Below are 14,842 nucleotides of genomic sequence, written 5' to 3'. Positions count from 1 at the left end.
TGAGACTTCTTACCCAGATCACCTGAGAGCCTCGATTCAAGATGCTCATGATCATGCTCGTGCAGTTCTCACAGAAAGTCATAGAAGGCGAAAGCATTACTATGATCTAAGACGACGCCCAATCTCTTTTAAAGTCGGAGATCTGGTCAGAGCAAAATCACACCCAAAGTCGGATGCATCATCTAACTTTTCAGCAAAACTGGCGCCTCTCTACATGGGTCCCTACCGTGTCTACAAAAAGATGTCTGACGTGAACTATTGTCTAACCAAGGTGGACACTGGAGAGAAAGCTGGAGTTTTTCATGTTGCAAACCTTCAACCATTCTACACCTGKGCTACAGCTTCATCTAACACAACATGATGCCAGTGAAGCTTGTACTAGCTGTGCTGTAGTTTGTCAAGCTGACCTTTTTATATCGCCATATCCTTTCCTTGCACGTGCTATTATCTATGAAAATCTATATTAGCTTCACATCTTACCACATCCCCCTTAAAAGGACATTTTAGTTCGACAACAAGAATTATCTTTTACAATCTTTGAATACTCAGAAGTCAATGTACTACGATCGTGAGAAACGTTTCTTGCCAGCCTTCTCCATATTTTTAAACATCGCAATGCTTTAATGTAGTTTCCTATCCCCTTAAGGTTGTACTGTCATTTTTCTTGTTCACATTTTTTTAAATGCCACTATGTTAAAGTGATGTTATTTGAAAATCTATAGTTTTTCATTGAAATGCAACACAATTTTCATCAGATACAGTTTGTTCACTCAGTTGTACACATTGCCAGTAGTAGGCGGTACTATAGCTGTAGTCACTTACTATAAGAGAGTAACTTTCTGAAAACAATGTTCTAACAAAAGTAGTTTTACTACACCTATTTTTTTCCTTCGACTTGAAAACGATTACTTATAAAGAAAATCAATTCTTACGTGACTACAATTTCTGGCTACTCCCCTAGAAATTATAGTCGAATTTTTAAGCAAAAATTGCAGCAGACAGAAGCATTTAATTGTTTCTAGAGAGACTTCCGGTCTGTCTATAAGATTCATTGTTTGAATATTTTCTTCTCAGGCTGTTGTGCAATTTTGAGGGGATGTAAACGGAAAACATTAAATATTGTCACTGGAACTACTTTGCACTATTCCAACGTGCATACATTACCCCCTGTAAAAATTGTGGTTTAAAATACTTTTTTTATATATCTAAAAATAAGCAAACATTTATTTTTTGCTGACTTCGGGAAAGTTACCTTGTTTATGGGAATAATTTGACATCTTTCGCTGAAAAACATTCCTTTTTTTTTTCTTTCACTCAATGTATCAATATAGCCTGATTCCCACATGAACACAAGTTTAAACTCCATATTTGACCTCCAGCTCTGAATTGTCCATCCAACCTAGCTTTTATCCAGAACTTGATCAAGCTTAGATAAGAAACTGCAGCTACTTGCTGGTTATACACATGCAAAAATATATTGGAAAGTCAAGTCATAATGTAATTTAAAGTTAGATTCAAAAAGTAATGTGAAATTATTGTTTTCCTGTCACACCTTTCTTAATCTGTTCGTCTAATATCTTATTGTGCACAGGTTCCCGTTCCATCTTACTTTTTAACCTTTTGGAAGATTTTGATTGCATGTTTTGGAGGACAACCAATGAAAAAGATTAGAGGTTCTGTTACTGAGTGATATATGCTATATCCACCAGCACTGATTGCACAGGGAGAATTATCATATCTACATATTCATCTGTTCAACATTGGGAGATTGACATGAGAAATGGACATTATGTACAAGAGATTATGTAACTACTCAGTCAACTGCAACAGACTCATTACACTGGTAAAAAATATTATTTAATTTTGCACTGATCTTGCGTTTTCTATGCCTCTAAATCATTGAACAGTCAAAGACTGCACAACAGAAATACCTCATTCTTAACTGGTAATGGTAATATTTTGTTAAAGGTTACAAATGTGGTCCAGGGTGGGAAGGCTACGTCATGAACTCATGATTCATTACTGATCCCAAAACACCCACACTGCTCATTCTTTCTAAAGTGTAACATCATACATAATGTCCTCTCAGCAGTGCAGTTAATCGTACTTCTCTTGCTTACACTGTAAAGTTTTTCTTCGTGTGCTTTTTGCTTCTTGGTGTAAGATAATGTAAATGTAAATATGTTTTTTCACTTGTCCCTATGTATGTGTGCATTTATAGCTGGTTGACTATGAATTTCACCATAATGGAGCTGTAGTTTTAAAGTTTTAACAAATATTGTTTTGTTAATTAGGCAGATTTAACCATTTAATTTTTCTTGCTGAGGTAAAGCAATTATTCATTGCATCTTACAATGTTGAAGTGATGACATTCGACATTCGTACATGTCTCTGTTTTATTTAAAAAATATATTAAATGTCTTTGGGGGGTGGGGGGGTTTCACCAGGCAAATATTTTTATTTTGTCTGCATTTTTTTTCAATCTCACTCCCATGGATTAAAAATATTCAAAAGGCAAATACTAGGACAAGAGTTTATTCAACATCTTGATATTAAAGCAGCACATTAGCAAAACTGCCACAATTTCTGCTTCAATGTACAGTGACAGTGAAAAAAAAAGAATTATGTACATTTCTTTTCATTCACAACTTTGTTAAGCCAATGAAGATATTTAGAAATATCTGTGTAGACGTTGGGTACATCTGGGTAGTTACAGTAGAAGCCTCTGTTGAATGACACAACACCAACAGCTCTGCCATTACACACCAGAGGGCCACCAGAATCACCCTGCAAAGAAGAAGGATTTAACGTTTGACATTTATCACATGATGTTTAGACTATTATTTCTGATCAAAATACAAAAAGCAGACCTGACAAAATCCTTTATTTATACCAAATCCACCAGCACAGATCACATTGTGAGGAAGCATATTGTCCCATTTCTCCTGGCAGGTTTGTTGGTTTATGATTGCCACGTTCACCATTCTCAGGTCATCACTATGATCAGTTCGCTCAGTTTTTCCCCATCCAGCCACAGAGCATTCTTGATTATCTCGTAAAGGTCTCTCAGACAAAGGAAGGGGAATTGTTTTCACGTCATTGTTTAGAAGAACTTTCTCAGACAGCTGAAAAGACACAAAAAAGGAACATTAAGACTTTTTAACCTTTTTTTCTGTAGCAAGTCCAAAGGCAAATACAGAGATATTTGTGTACAATAAGTGTGCTTTGCTATGCATACTTACTCGAAGAAGCATGATGTCTTTGCCATGCACAATGTCCTTATACCCCTGGGGTTTGCATGTGGAATTAATGCTCACTTTTTTTATCTTTGAACTCTTGAGGTTGTGATCTCCCAGAAGAACGTATTTCAGTTCGCTGAAATTTTTGTAATTAAAAGTTGATTTCAAAACTAGTTTTTGCTCAACAGTCAAGCAGAAAATGCAAACGGAAGAAGAAAGAAAACTCACTTTTCACCACAGTGTGCTGCAGTGACCACATATTCCTCATTGAGCAGGAATCCTCCACATACGTGACCTACATTGCTTTGCACTGAGACCATGTACTGCATGGAGTCCTCTTGGACTTTTTCCCCATGTATAATCCTATTCCCATGGACTGTGAAAATATTCAAGAGACAAAGATTAGGATGAGGCTTTATTCAGCATCTTAAGATTAGATGTCAAGCTAAAGTCTCTTACCAGCTTGTCCGAGACATGACAGAACGTTGAGCAGCAGGAAATAACCCAGACTCTTCATCATGTCAGCCAATAAGGCTTTAGGTTTTTGGAAGGTGAAGTTGATGCTTTTATGCAAAAGTTTGTGACTAATGTTTGCATATCTGGGGCAATCTTTACACCACATCCCCTTTCAGAATATGCCAACAAGTTTGTAACTGTGTAGAACTTTGTGATCTTTGAACTTCTGTCAGTCGGATGTTAAATCAGTTAGTTGTCTTGAGGATTTCTCACATTTAGTCACATTGATTCGCCTCTTGTCCTGTCTTTTATGCTGTGTTCTGCTTAGTTTTGATGTTGCTTATTTGGACTTTTAGATGATTATTTACAAATCCAAAACATTTTTGCTCCACAGACTTTCTCTCTTTACACCCTGTCAGAACTAGCTTGACCATCTTTTTTTTTCCTGCTTCTTCACTATTGTACCCGCTTTTTGCGTTAAAATGTCAAGAATGTCCTGATCATGATTTTTTTTTTTTTTAAATACCAACCCATATAATTTGAGAATAAACACCAGCTGATGCTGAGTTACAGTTCAATAATGCTTTTAAATGAATAAACTCAGAATTCTGAATCTTTATTTTTGCTGTGAAAGAACACCACATTTTATTAGTGTTTTAGCTCACCTCTTATTAATGATGATCTTGACATGAGCGGTCTTGATGACAACGAGACGACTTGAATGAAGGTCGTGTCTGCAAGACTTTTGTTATATGTCAAAATTTAAGAATACCATAAACTGTAGTAAAATCTCTTTGGGTGATTTTATGTCTTTTGAATATCTTGGAATCGAGGTAAAAGGCCACAAACGAACTTTGACACTAATTCTATACAAAACTCCAACATATGAGGAAGGTTTCTTTACGGACTTGAATGAACTTCTATCTCTCATATGTATTGATTACGATTGTTTGATAATTGTCGGTGATTTCAACTTTCATGTTGACAACCCCCAAGATCGAGGGGCTAAAAAGCTTTGTAATCTATTAGAGAGTTTTGGTTTAACACAACATGTCAAACAAGCAACACACACTCAGGAACACACACTGGACCTGGTTATCAGTAAGGGTGTGAATATTTYCAATGTCTCTGTAACTGATGTCGCCCTGTCGGATCATTTTGCTGTTTTCTTTGACAGTTCTTTATCCGTTAATCCACTTGGACAAAAAGCTACTGTCACAAAACGTACATTCACAGAAAACACAGCAGAAACATTTAATCAAATCTACTCTTCTTCCTCACTCTTACACTATAGTGACGTAGATAAGTTGGTAGATGATTTTCAGTGCAAACTTTCAGATATCATTGATTACATTGCCCCCATTAAAGTGAAGGTTGTGACTGGTAGGAAGAAATCTCCATGGAGAAATGCACAAACAGTTCAATCTGCAAGACAACTCTGCCGTAGGGCTGAACGGAAATGGCGCAAAGCTCAACTGCACGTTTATTATGACATCTATAAAGAAAGACTACGTAACTGTCACTCAGCACTAAAACATGCAAGAGAGGCTTTCTTTGCAGATGTCATAAACAAAAATATTAACAATGCTCGAGCTTTATTTGCCACTGTTGACAGGCTCACAAATCCTCCGATGACGTTGCCACCTGAACTTCAATCTATTGCCGCCTGCAACAAGTTTTCAAGTTTCTTTTCAGAGAAAATTCAAAAGATCAGAGGATTAATCTGCACATCCACTCCAAAGACAGTACCAATGCTGGGATCAAACAAAACAAATGCAGAAAAAATGACCCAATTTCAACTACTTCATTATAAAACCCTAGAAGAAATTATAAGTCAATTAAGCTCCAGTTCCTGCTGTCTGGATGTCCTACCCACACATTTCTTTGAGAATTTTTTGCCTGTTGTTGCTAATGATCTGATCCAAATAGTAAACTCATCGCTCTCTTCAKGTGTTTTTCCCCAGGCTTTGAAAACAGCAGTTATCAAACCACTGATAAAAAAGAACAATCTAGACAAATCCCTACTGCAGAATTACAGGCCGATCTCCAATTCATCAGCAAAATTATTGAAAAAGCAGTTTTTAAACAATTAAATAACTTCCTAACAATAACAAACTGCTTTGACTCCTTCCAGTCTGGTTTTCGTGCTCACCACAGCACGGAGACGGCCCTTGTAAARGTGTTCAATGACRTCCATATAAATACAGACTGTGGGAGAACCACAGTGCTGGTTCTGTTGGACATCAGTGCAGCTTTCGACACTGTTGACCACGACATTTTACTGAATCGACTGGAGAGTTGGGTCGGACTCTCCGGTCCAGTSCTCAACTGGTTTGAATCTTACATAAAGAACAGAGATTTCTTTGTTTCAATCAGAAACTTCTCATCAGAGAGGTCAAAGGTCACATGTGGGGTACTCCAAGGTTCAATCCTACGACCCCTTCTTTTCAATATTTATATGCTCTCACTGGCTAAGGTGACATAGGATTAGCTACCATAACTATGCGGATGATACACAGCTCTACACGATGTCACCAGGGGACTCTGAACCCATCCAATCAGAACAGATCAATGAGTGGATGTGCCAAAACTTTCTCGAGCTGAACAGAAACAAAACTGAAGTTATTATCTTTGGACCTAAAGAGGAGCGAACTAGAATCAATGCACTGCTTATTACAACTAAAAACCAGCGATCAGGCCAGAAACCTGGGAGTAGTGATGAACTCTGACCTGAACCTTCAGAACCACATTAAGACAGTCACAAAGTCGGCCTTCTATCACCTGAAGAACATCTCCAGGATTAGAGGACTTATGTCTCAGCACGATCTAGAGAAACTCATCAATGCGTTTATCTTTAGCCGCATTGATTAMTRCAACAGCGTCTTCACAGGTCTGACTAACAAATCAATCAAACAGCTGCAGCTGATCCAGAATGCTGCTGCTCATGTTCTCACTAAAACCAGGAAGATAGAGCACATAACACCAGTATTAAAGTCCCTACACTGGCTCCCTGTAGCTCAGAGAATAGACTTTAAAATATTGATGTTAGTTTATAAATCACTGAACGGTTTAGCACCACTTATTGCTGTACCAACCGTCTATGCTCCTCAGATTTTCTGGTTCTGGTCTGCTCTGCATCCCCAGAACCAGAACCAAACGAGGAGAAGCAGCATTCAGTTTCTACACACCACAAATTTGGAACAAACTTCCAGAAAACTGTAAAACAGCTGAAACACTGGGTGCCTTTAAATCTCAACTTAAAATCCACCTGTTTAGAGTTGCTTATGGCTAAATTGCGGGTTTTGATGTCTTTGATGTTTTTGATGTTTTTATATCTACTTTTCATCTAGTTATAACTTCTTTTTATTTCTCTTTCACACTGTCTATGTAAATCCCCCCCGGAAAACGTCCCAGTTAAACGAATCTATATCTAGGGGTGTGAGAATCCTTGTTAAATGACATCTTAACTAAAACTCTGAGGTGTGAGAATCCTTGTTAAATGGCGTTTTAACTAAAACTCTGAGGTGTGAGACGTTTAACTGAAGTCCTACAAGGGGTGTGAGTTTTAATGTTTTTATCTTTTTTAACCTTTTTTCTTTTTCTTTAAAAAAATTCTTTTTGTCTTTCTAACTATTTATTCACTGTCACATGCTGTTTTTATTTAAATTATGTAAAGCACTTTGAAATGCCTTGCTGCTGAAATGTGCTATACAAATAACATTTAAATGATTGATTGATATGTTTTAGGAAATCTGTGCTGTTTTGTTAATTAAAGGCATTTTAACAGCTACTGATAACAATTAAAGTTTACCTACACTTTATTAGAGCATTTTCTGTTAACTTAAGCAATTGAAATTCAGGGTGCTAATTGTTAGCTTCTCGGTATTCCAACTACTGACTTTTATGCCTTCCAGCAGCTAACAAAGCTTAGCTAAAAGCTGTTTTCCTGTTTGATGAGCAATGCTTCAATTCTAGATTTTTTAAATATATATTTACCCTGTCAAAAAGCATCTTGCAAGTCTTTACACCATGATCAGTCTGGATAATGCTACAAAAGATGACATCTTAGCTCTGCAGCCACGGCTTGAATTCTGGTATCAGTTCATCTTTACATGCAGACTGCAAAGCAACATCTGACAGGAAGCACCAACTGATTTGTTCAAAGATGTTTAGCACAGCTCTCTGATCTTCTGTTGTAATGCACTGACAAAAAGAGCTAAGCAAAGTGAAAAAGGGACAGCTAATAATATTGCTGTTGATTTGTTAACTGATAAATTCATAATTTATTTGTATGTCATGCTTTCATACTCAGTGCATAAAAAGTTAAACACAACAGTTTTTTTTATGAAGGAATCTGTCAAGATTACACCTACTCTGAATCTACAACAAAGACTTATTAGTTAATATTGAAATTCAGTAAGTCTGTTCAATTCTTATTTCCTTGGTAGTTCTATTTTTACCCATACCTTAATTTGTGGACTAATTTATTGTGGCATAGCACTTCAGTCTCCATTTTAGAAAATGCCCAAAATAATACTGTGGATACATCCATCCATCCATTTTCTTTACACCCTTGTCCCTTAGTGGGGTCGGGAGGGGTGCTGGTGCCCATCTCCAGCTAACGTTCCAGCGGCGAGAGGCAGGGTCACCCTGGACAGGTCGCCAGTCCAGGGCAACACAGAGACACACAGGACAAACAACCATGCACACACACACTCACACCTAGGGACAATTTAGACAGACCAATTAACCTGACAGTCATGTTTTTGGACTGTGAGAGGAAACTGGAGTACCCGGAGAAAACCCACGCATGCACAGGGAGAACATGCAAACTCCATGCAAAAAGACTGGGGCTGGGAATTGAATCCAGAACCTTCTTGCTGCAAGGCAACAGCTCTACCAACAAACTGCGCCACCGTGCAGCCCATACTGTGGATACATAAAAATGTTTTTGCTTTGATTCACATTTCTGCATAGAATTGTTTTGTGGCTACCAACATATTATGAGAATTTCAGGTCCAGCCTGATTAGAAGTAAATTTACTGAGAAAAGCGGATGTAATATGTATTTTTCTTTGATACAAGAACATCACTGTATGCTCAAACTGCATCGCCAAATGCATAAACCACATAGACCAAGCTTTCAGCATCTTAATTCCAGCAAAAAAAAAAAAAAATATCACTGGTAGAACATTCTGAGGTCTGGTTATATACATTCATGAGCAGATCATCAAAAGTTGATCAAAATCACCCATATGGTAATCTCTTGGTTAACCAAAAGTTCAAAACAACCTTCATTTTTTTCAAGTGAGTGATATGGGTTTATTCAAATCTAACCACAGTCTGCATAGGTGGCACCAAAAAACACACCTGTGAGTCGTGGAAGTGTAAATGGTTGTTTTCCTGTTCACTGAAACTATAACAACAAGCTTCAAGTTGTAAAACTTTTACATTTTCTATGATGCAACTTGCTTCACATGAGAGAGAATCTAATTTAGTTTTTTTTCTTGCAATAAAAATCTAGACTTCGTGCACCTTCTCAATACCAACCTCAGAAAAAAATTTAATTATACCAACTGGAAAATAGCCATTCTTATTAAGTATAAATCTAATTCCTTTGTTGTTTTAGTAGAAACCACCTATATAAAAACCCAGTGCAGCTTTTAAGACATTTTATTTAATCTTCTATTCAAGGAAAAAAGAAACTGTTATGTATTATAAAACATGCATCCATGCTGTAAAGCTCTTATTTTACTTGAGGATCTTTTTAAAGTAAAATACCTGGCAATACATGGCATCTGTTTAGATGTTAAGCACATTTGAACAGTCACAGTTTTTGTCCATGTTGCAAGTCACAACACGGATTTCCACTTTTTTAAAGATCCACCTGAATCAGAAGAAAACAAAGTTCATCACGTTTATGTGTTAGTTAAAACTTTACAAAAGTTGTTGCTTTGTGTACAAATACAGATACATCTGTAGCTTTAAACAGCTCACAAAATCTGAACAGAAAGACGGTTCTGATATCTCTTTCAGTTTCATCTGACCCCTTGCTAGTTGGAGTCAGCTGCACTCTCTTGTTTAGTTGCACTTTCAAGAAAAACACAACGAGGACTAAATAAATAAGACAAGCTTACATTGAGAAGCGTAAATGTCATTGACAGATTTGACTGTCAGTGACATTCAGATCATTGAATGTCATTGACAGTCAATCTTTAGAGTGTTGTGCATCTTCAACAAGGATTGTCAAATTAATGAAGACATTGTCATTTAATTTGAACTAGATGTACGTTATAAAACATTTATGTACTGTAATTCCATAAAACTCACTGTTTATTACAGTGTGCAGCCATGGCCACATAAATGAGGGGTATTATGTACTTTCCAGCTATGTAGTGCCACTTTACATCACAATCAAGTAACTATGTTACCTTCAGTTGTTATAAAATATTGAATATATCAAACATAACTTAAAACATAACTTGAAATAGCTACTTATCTCAGTCCCTCTGCTGGTGCTGCAAAAAAAAAGTTCTGACTAATTACTAGATTTTACAATATCATTGTTTTGTCAGAAAATGACAGAAGTGTGAGAAGATGAAGATGCATTAAGTCCTATAATAATAAATAATCAATTTATGACTATACCGATGCATTATCAGAGGGTTGAAAAGTAATATAAATTACGAATGTGCGTCATTGCAGACCCTCTCTGTGATCACAGTGTACTTGTGGTCTGAGTAAATGTGGTGTAGGGTAAACGGATGTGGGCGGTTACGATTAAAAACACATTTAACAGGAACATTTTACTCATTACTTGCTGTTACTTTGCCCTTTTTTTTTACCATTGCATGAAATGTTTTCTTTCTCTCCAAAACTTCTTGCACGTCTATTGAATGAAATTATAGTCCTCCATGTCTAACTTTCTTTTCTTTTTCTTTTTTTTTTTGCGGTGATGTTGCATCAAAGCCAAACAAAACCATTGTGCTGCATAACCTTAACTTTGTATTTTTGAAGCTTCAGCTCTAACTAAGCTCAAACTTTAGCACTTGTTAAAGCTTTTTTTTTTTATCTTCTATTCACTATTGGTGTTTGCGATGACATCACAAAACGTACAGATCGGCCGTCTGGAAAGAAACCATGTAGTAATATCCAAGGAAACAAGTATTGAAAATAGTAATCAAGAGAACAATGGGTGGTTTTCAAAGAAAATACGATATTTGATCAATGCACTTTACCCATAAAAATCCAAACATTTGATGCACTCAGAACTGCCTTTTGTTCTCAATGAAGCTGACCTGTTGAGTAACAAATGTGTCAGTGGCCTGCACAGTGGAAAACATGGATTTTAGAACAGGCAAAGTAAGAAATCTTTTTCGTGGCTGTCTTTTAATTTGAAAATCTGCAACTTGTCATTAAACTACATCAGTGTAAACGTGCATTCAATGCGCCTAAAATGAAAAATTCACTCTTGATGACTGTGTTTTATTTTTTGGCAATTTAACTTTATGAAATAATGCAGCATACTAGTTGTGCAAAGAAAAGACTCATCGTGTAATAATGAACATCACAGCCAACCCTGGAAATCTTTTACATGAGATTAAGCAAAGTGTTTTCAGTCAGAGGCCTTCGCTTCACCACTGTTGTATTGATCACTGCAATAGACTCTTTCTATCCACAATCATCCTACTAGTACAACTTCTTGAAAAATTGCAACTTCTACTTCCCCATTGGGATTAATCAATTATTTATGAACCCCATACTTTTTTATAACCACCAGACTGTCTTCACCTTGGTAACTCATGTTTACTAATGCTAATTGGTAAAATATAATGTTTTTCATCTAATATCTTTGTCTCTGGTTGCCAGCGTTGGTCAAAGTTCAGAAATGTAATTTTCTCTAAAAAAAAAACAAAAAACTTTGTGCCATTTCTATAGTAGCAGCTTCTGGTTACCGTTCTATTTTTTAAGCTTTCCAGAACAATGAACAGGTCATTGGCTGACGTACTATTGCAACACGTTATACCTGCCACCTAAACTCTGAAGTACCATTATGACTCATTCTGTCTTTTCTCTGAAAACAGATAAGGATCTCAGCAATGACCTACTTTTAGAAAACAGGCTGAATCTGTTTAAACCATCTGAACCTGTGGATCTAAGACAAATCAAATTGCAGTTGCAGTCATGGGGCTGAGATAGCGATAGGACGGTTATGTAATTTCTTCAACATCATAACTGTGTCCTTGTGAAATGAAATCTGCAAAACCACCAGTGTTCTAAAGTAATGGATTTTTTTTAAGATAGATTATGTTTAGTCATTACTACTTGCAGTTCTAACATGTTGTTGAAATCTGTCATCTTTCTATGAGGAAAAATGAAGAAATCCTCAATCAACTTGTACTGAAAATCTTCAGATTACAGAATCCAGTATTGCAATAAACATTATTAGCATTCCACATGTTCAAAAAAGACTTATCTTAGATTTGTTACTGCTTTATAGCCAAACAGAATTTGTTATTCTGGCAAAGTGACACTGGCAGAGGCTGCCATCTGCATCAGTCTGTCTATATCAGTCTGTCTGTATCAGTGTCTGTATCAGTTTCTGTATCAGTCTGGCTGTATCTATCTGTCTGTATCAGTCAACCTGTGTCTGTCTTTCTAATCACTTCATCTGTATTTCGAAACAGTCACTAGACTTAAAAAAGCACAAGATTAACTATCTGCGATAACTACAAAAATAGCAGTGGCAAAACTTTACTCCATCCTTGGACCGATCTGGAAGCCTCACTAAGCATAACTTGATTTCAGTAACACAGACATTCATTTGACAAAACAAGCTTAGGAATGCCCTCTTGTGAAAGTGTAGATGAATGACAGCCACTGATGAAGAACTATATATCACATATGTTCATGTTTTGAGGTTTACTTTTTTTAATTTGTTGATATTCTCTCATCAAAGGTGGCACACATGCTTCAAACATGTGACAGATGGGGACTGAATAACACCTCTCTGTGTTCTGTAAGCAAAGTAAAGCTTTATCCTTTATGTGTGTTTTAGCAACTTTAGTACAGGAAAACATGCAAGTTTGCATACAGCATCCCTGCAGGAGGACTTAATGTTTTTCTATTGTAATTTTTCATAATAATTTCCTTTTTTTTTTTTCATTTTTTCAAACTTCAACATTTTTAAGTGTGATTGTATGTGCACATTAAAAAAAAGTAAAAAAAAACAAAAAACATGCAAAATCTGAGGCTTTCTGACAATCTTACGCAGCTTTCTAGGTTCATCTTTGAAACTAAAGAATTAATTCTACAAAACCAAAGAACAGGCGGAAATCTGCTATTTAGAAAGCAAACCCAGGTCTTATGAGTCCAAATTAATATCAGCAAGTTTAGTTGTCATTGATGACCTATAATGTAACAACTCAAATGTATATATGCTACATGCATTGCTGAAGTGTGGAGTATTTATTGTGGAATGTGATGAGCTATTAGAAAATTTGCTTTTTTAGTCTATCAACAGTTTTCTCTTTCTCAGTCAAATTTAAAGTATTTACAAAAGTTTTATTCCATTTCAAAGGTCTACATAAAATTTTCCATATCCGCTTTAGTAGAAATGAAACAACTCACAAGTTTTAAAACACGTTTTATTGCCTTTCATCCTGTGATTAAAGACCAAACACAGACAGACACAGAAACAGTAGGAGAAATATGTGCATAAAGTGTTACACTTAACAGTGCTTTTGCTTGCGAATCTTTTTTATCCAGGACACGTATTTTGATACGTCTGTATAGACGTCAGGGATATCTGGGTTACATCTACTGTTGAAGGACACAACGCCTGCAGCTGTCGCTCCACACACTAGAGGTCCTCCTGAATCACCCTGTGTAGAAAGCAGAGCTTGATACATTTTTTTCTGTTATGCAACACTTGGCAGCAATACTTTTAGAGGCATATGCACCTGGCAGAATCCTGCTTTTGCGTTATCTCCACCTGTACAGATCACATTGTTTGGAAACTTCGAAGATCTCCATTGAGCTTTACATCGCTTCAGATTTGTTAAGGTCACTTCAGCCATTTCCAACACATTGGAAGCTTTACCACCCTCTTTTGTGGAGCCCCAGCCAACGACGCGACACTTAGCATTATCTTTCAGTTTCATCTCACCCTTCGGTATTTGAATCGGCTGCACATTGTTGTTGAGTTGCACTTTCTTAGACAGCTTTTAGTGCAAGAAAAACACAATGAGAGATTTAAAGGTTTCAGAATATTCACTAAAATTTAAAAAGTAAGAAACAAACTTACTTTGAGAAGCATAATGTCATTGCCAGATGTAACACTGTCGAAATCTGGGTGCATGCACCGGGTTACGTTATATCTCATTGTGCCATCATCGACTTTCTTGAGGTTGTGAGTTCCAAGTACAACACTTGTAGGGTTACTAAATGGAAAAAAAAAGATTTAGTCTTTAGTATTTAAAAAAAAGCATTTACAAAGCATTTAAAACTCACTTTTTATCACAGTGTGCAGCCGTGACCACAAAGTCTTCGCTGATGAGAAATCCCCCACATTTATGCTGACCCCTGTCGTTCTGAACCGAAGCCATATAAAGCATCAAACGATCAGGCACTTTTTTGCCATTAACAATCTCAGTCCCATGAGCTGTAAAAGCAAGAATATGAATAAGCATAGGTTTCTATTTCAACAAAGAACAATAAATAGATCTTAAAATATCACCTTTTTGTCTGAGGACTGCCAGGACAAGAAAGAGCATTAAGACCCGCCACGTCGCCATCATTTTTATCATCACCCTCGCATATTGTCGTCTGAGGATTGAAGTATTCTCTTATATACAGCCTGTGGTTTTTATTGAACATGTCATTGAAGCCCCCCCTGTCTTATGTGTGATCATTGTGCACCTGTGGTCAGTAACCCAATGGTAGCTCATCGGGTTAAAGTTACAGTAAACAAAACCTACGTGGTTCTTGCTGGAAAACTTGAAGCACATGTGCTCTGTGCAGCTAGAGGGTGAGCTCAGCATACATGTTAAAAAGTAGATGACAAACTGAAACCACCCTCCGAGGTTTTGGGTCTAAAGGTCTCTCTTCACTGTTGCCCTTTGAGCACCTTGACGCAGCTGTTTTCGC

At 36.7% G+C, this 14,842-nt stretch overlaps 2 protein-coding genes across 2 annotated transcripts; both read right to left on the bottom strand.

Moving 5' to 3' along the window:
• Nucleotides 1-2,519: 2,519 nt before the first annotated feature.
• Nucleotides 2,520-3,759, bottom strand: LOC108166209 (anionic trypsin-2-like). Its single transcript, XM_017304234.1, has 5 exons — nt 3,699-3,759; nt 3,468-3,615; nt 3,243-3,375; nt 2,871-3,125; nt 2,520-2,787 (listed from the first exon to the last, which is right to left on the bottom strand). The coding sequence occupies exons 1-5, from the start codon at nt 3,757-3,759 to the stop codon at nt 2,623-2,625; spliced, it is 762 nt and encodes a 253-aa protein (XP_017159723.1). The 3' UTR covers nt 2,520-2,622.
• A 9,650-nt stretch (nt 3,760-13,409) lies between these two features.
• Nucleotides 13,410-14,505, bottom strand: LOC103464050 (granzyme B(G,H)-like). Its single transcript, XM_017304365.1, has 5 exons — nt 14,433-14,505; nt 14,207-14,357; nt 14,001-14,136; nt 13,657-13,917; nt 13,410-13,578 (listed from the first exon to the last, which is right to left on the bottom strand). The coding sequence occupies exons 1-5, from the start codon at nt 14,500-14,502 to the stop codon at nt 13,426-13,428; spliced, it is 771 nt and encodes a 256-aa protein (XP_017159854.1). The 5' UTR covers nt 14,503-14,505; the 3' UTR covers nt 13,410-13,425.
• Nucleotides 14,506-14,842: the final 337 nt, after the last annotated feature.

The sequence above is a fragment of the Poecilia reticulata genome, linkage group LG4, assembly GCF_000633615.1.
Source record: "Poecilia reticulata strain Guanapo linkage group LG4, Guppy_female_1.0+MT, whole genome shotgun sequence".
NCBI lineage: Eukaryota > Metazoa > Chordata > Actinopteri > Cyprinodontiformes > Poeciliidae > Poecilia > Poecilia reticulata.
Note: the sequence above shows the minus strand (reverse complement) of the source record. Positions and strands in the feature narration are given on the sequence as shown.

Coding starts and splice junctions, on each gene's coding strand:
- LOC103464050 (XM_017304365.1), bottom strand. CDS start 14,502: ATGATAAAAATGATGGCGACGTGGCGGGTCTTAATGCTCTTTCTTGTC. Junction 14,137..14,206: donor GCTGCACACTGTGATAAAAA/GTGAGTTTTAAA, acceptor TTTTCCATTTAG/TAACCCTACAAGTGTTGTAC. Junction 13,918..14,000: donor ATGACATTATGCTTCTCAAA/GTAAGTTTGTTT, acceptor TTGCACTAAAAG/CTGTCTAAGAAAGTGCAACT.
- LOC108166209 (XM_017304234.1), bottom strand. CDS start 3,759: ATGATGAAGAGTCTGGGTTATTTCCTGCTGCTCAACGTTCTGTCATGT. Junction 3,616..3,698: donor GTCATGTCTCGGACAAGCTG/GTAAGAGACTTT, acceptor ATATTTTCACAG/TCCATGGGAATAGGATTATA. Junction 3,126..3,242: donor AAGACATCATGCTTCTTCGA/GTAAGTATGCAT, acceptor GTGTCTTTTCAG/CTGTCTGAGAAAGTTCTTCT.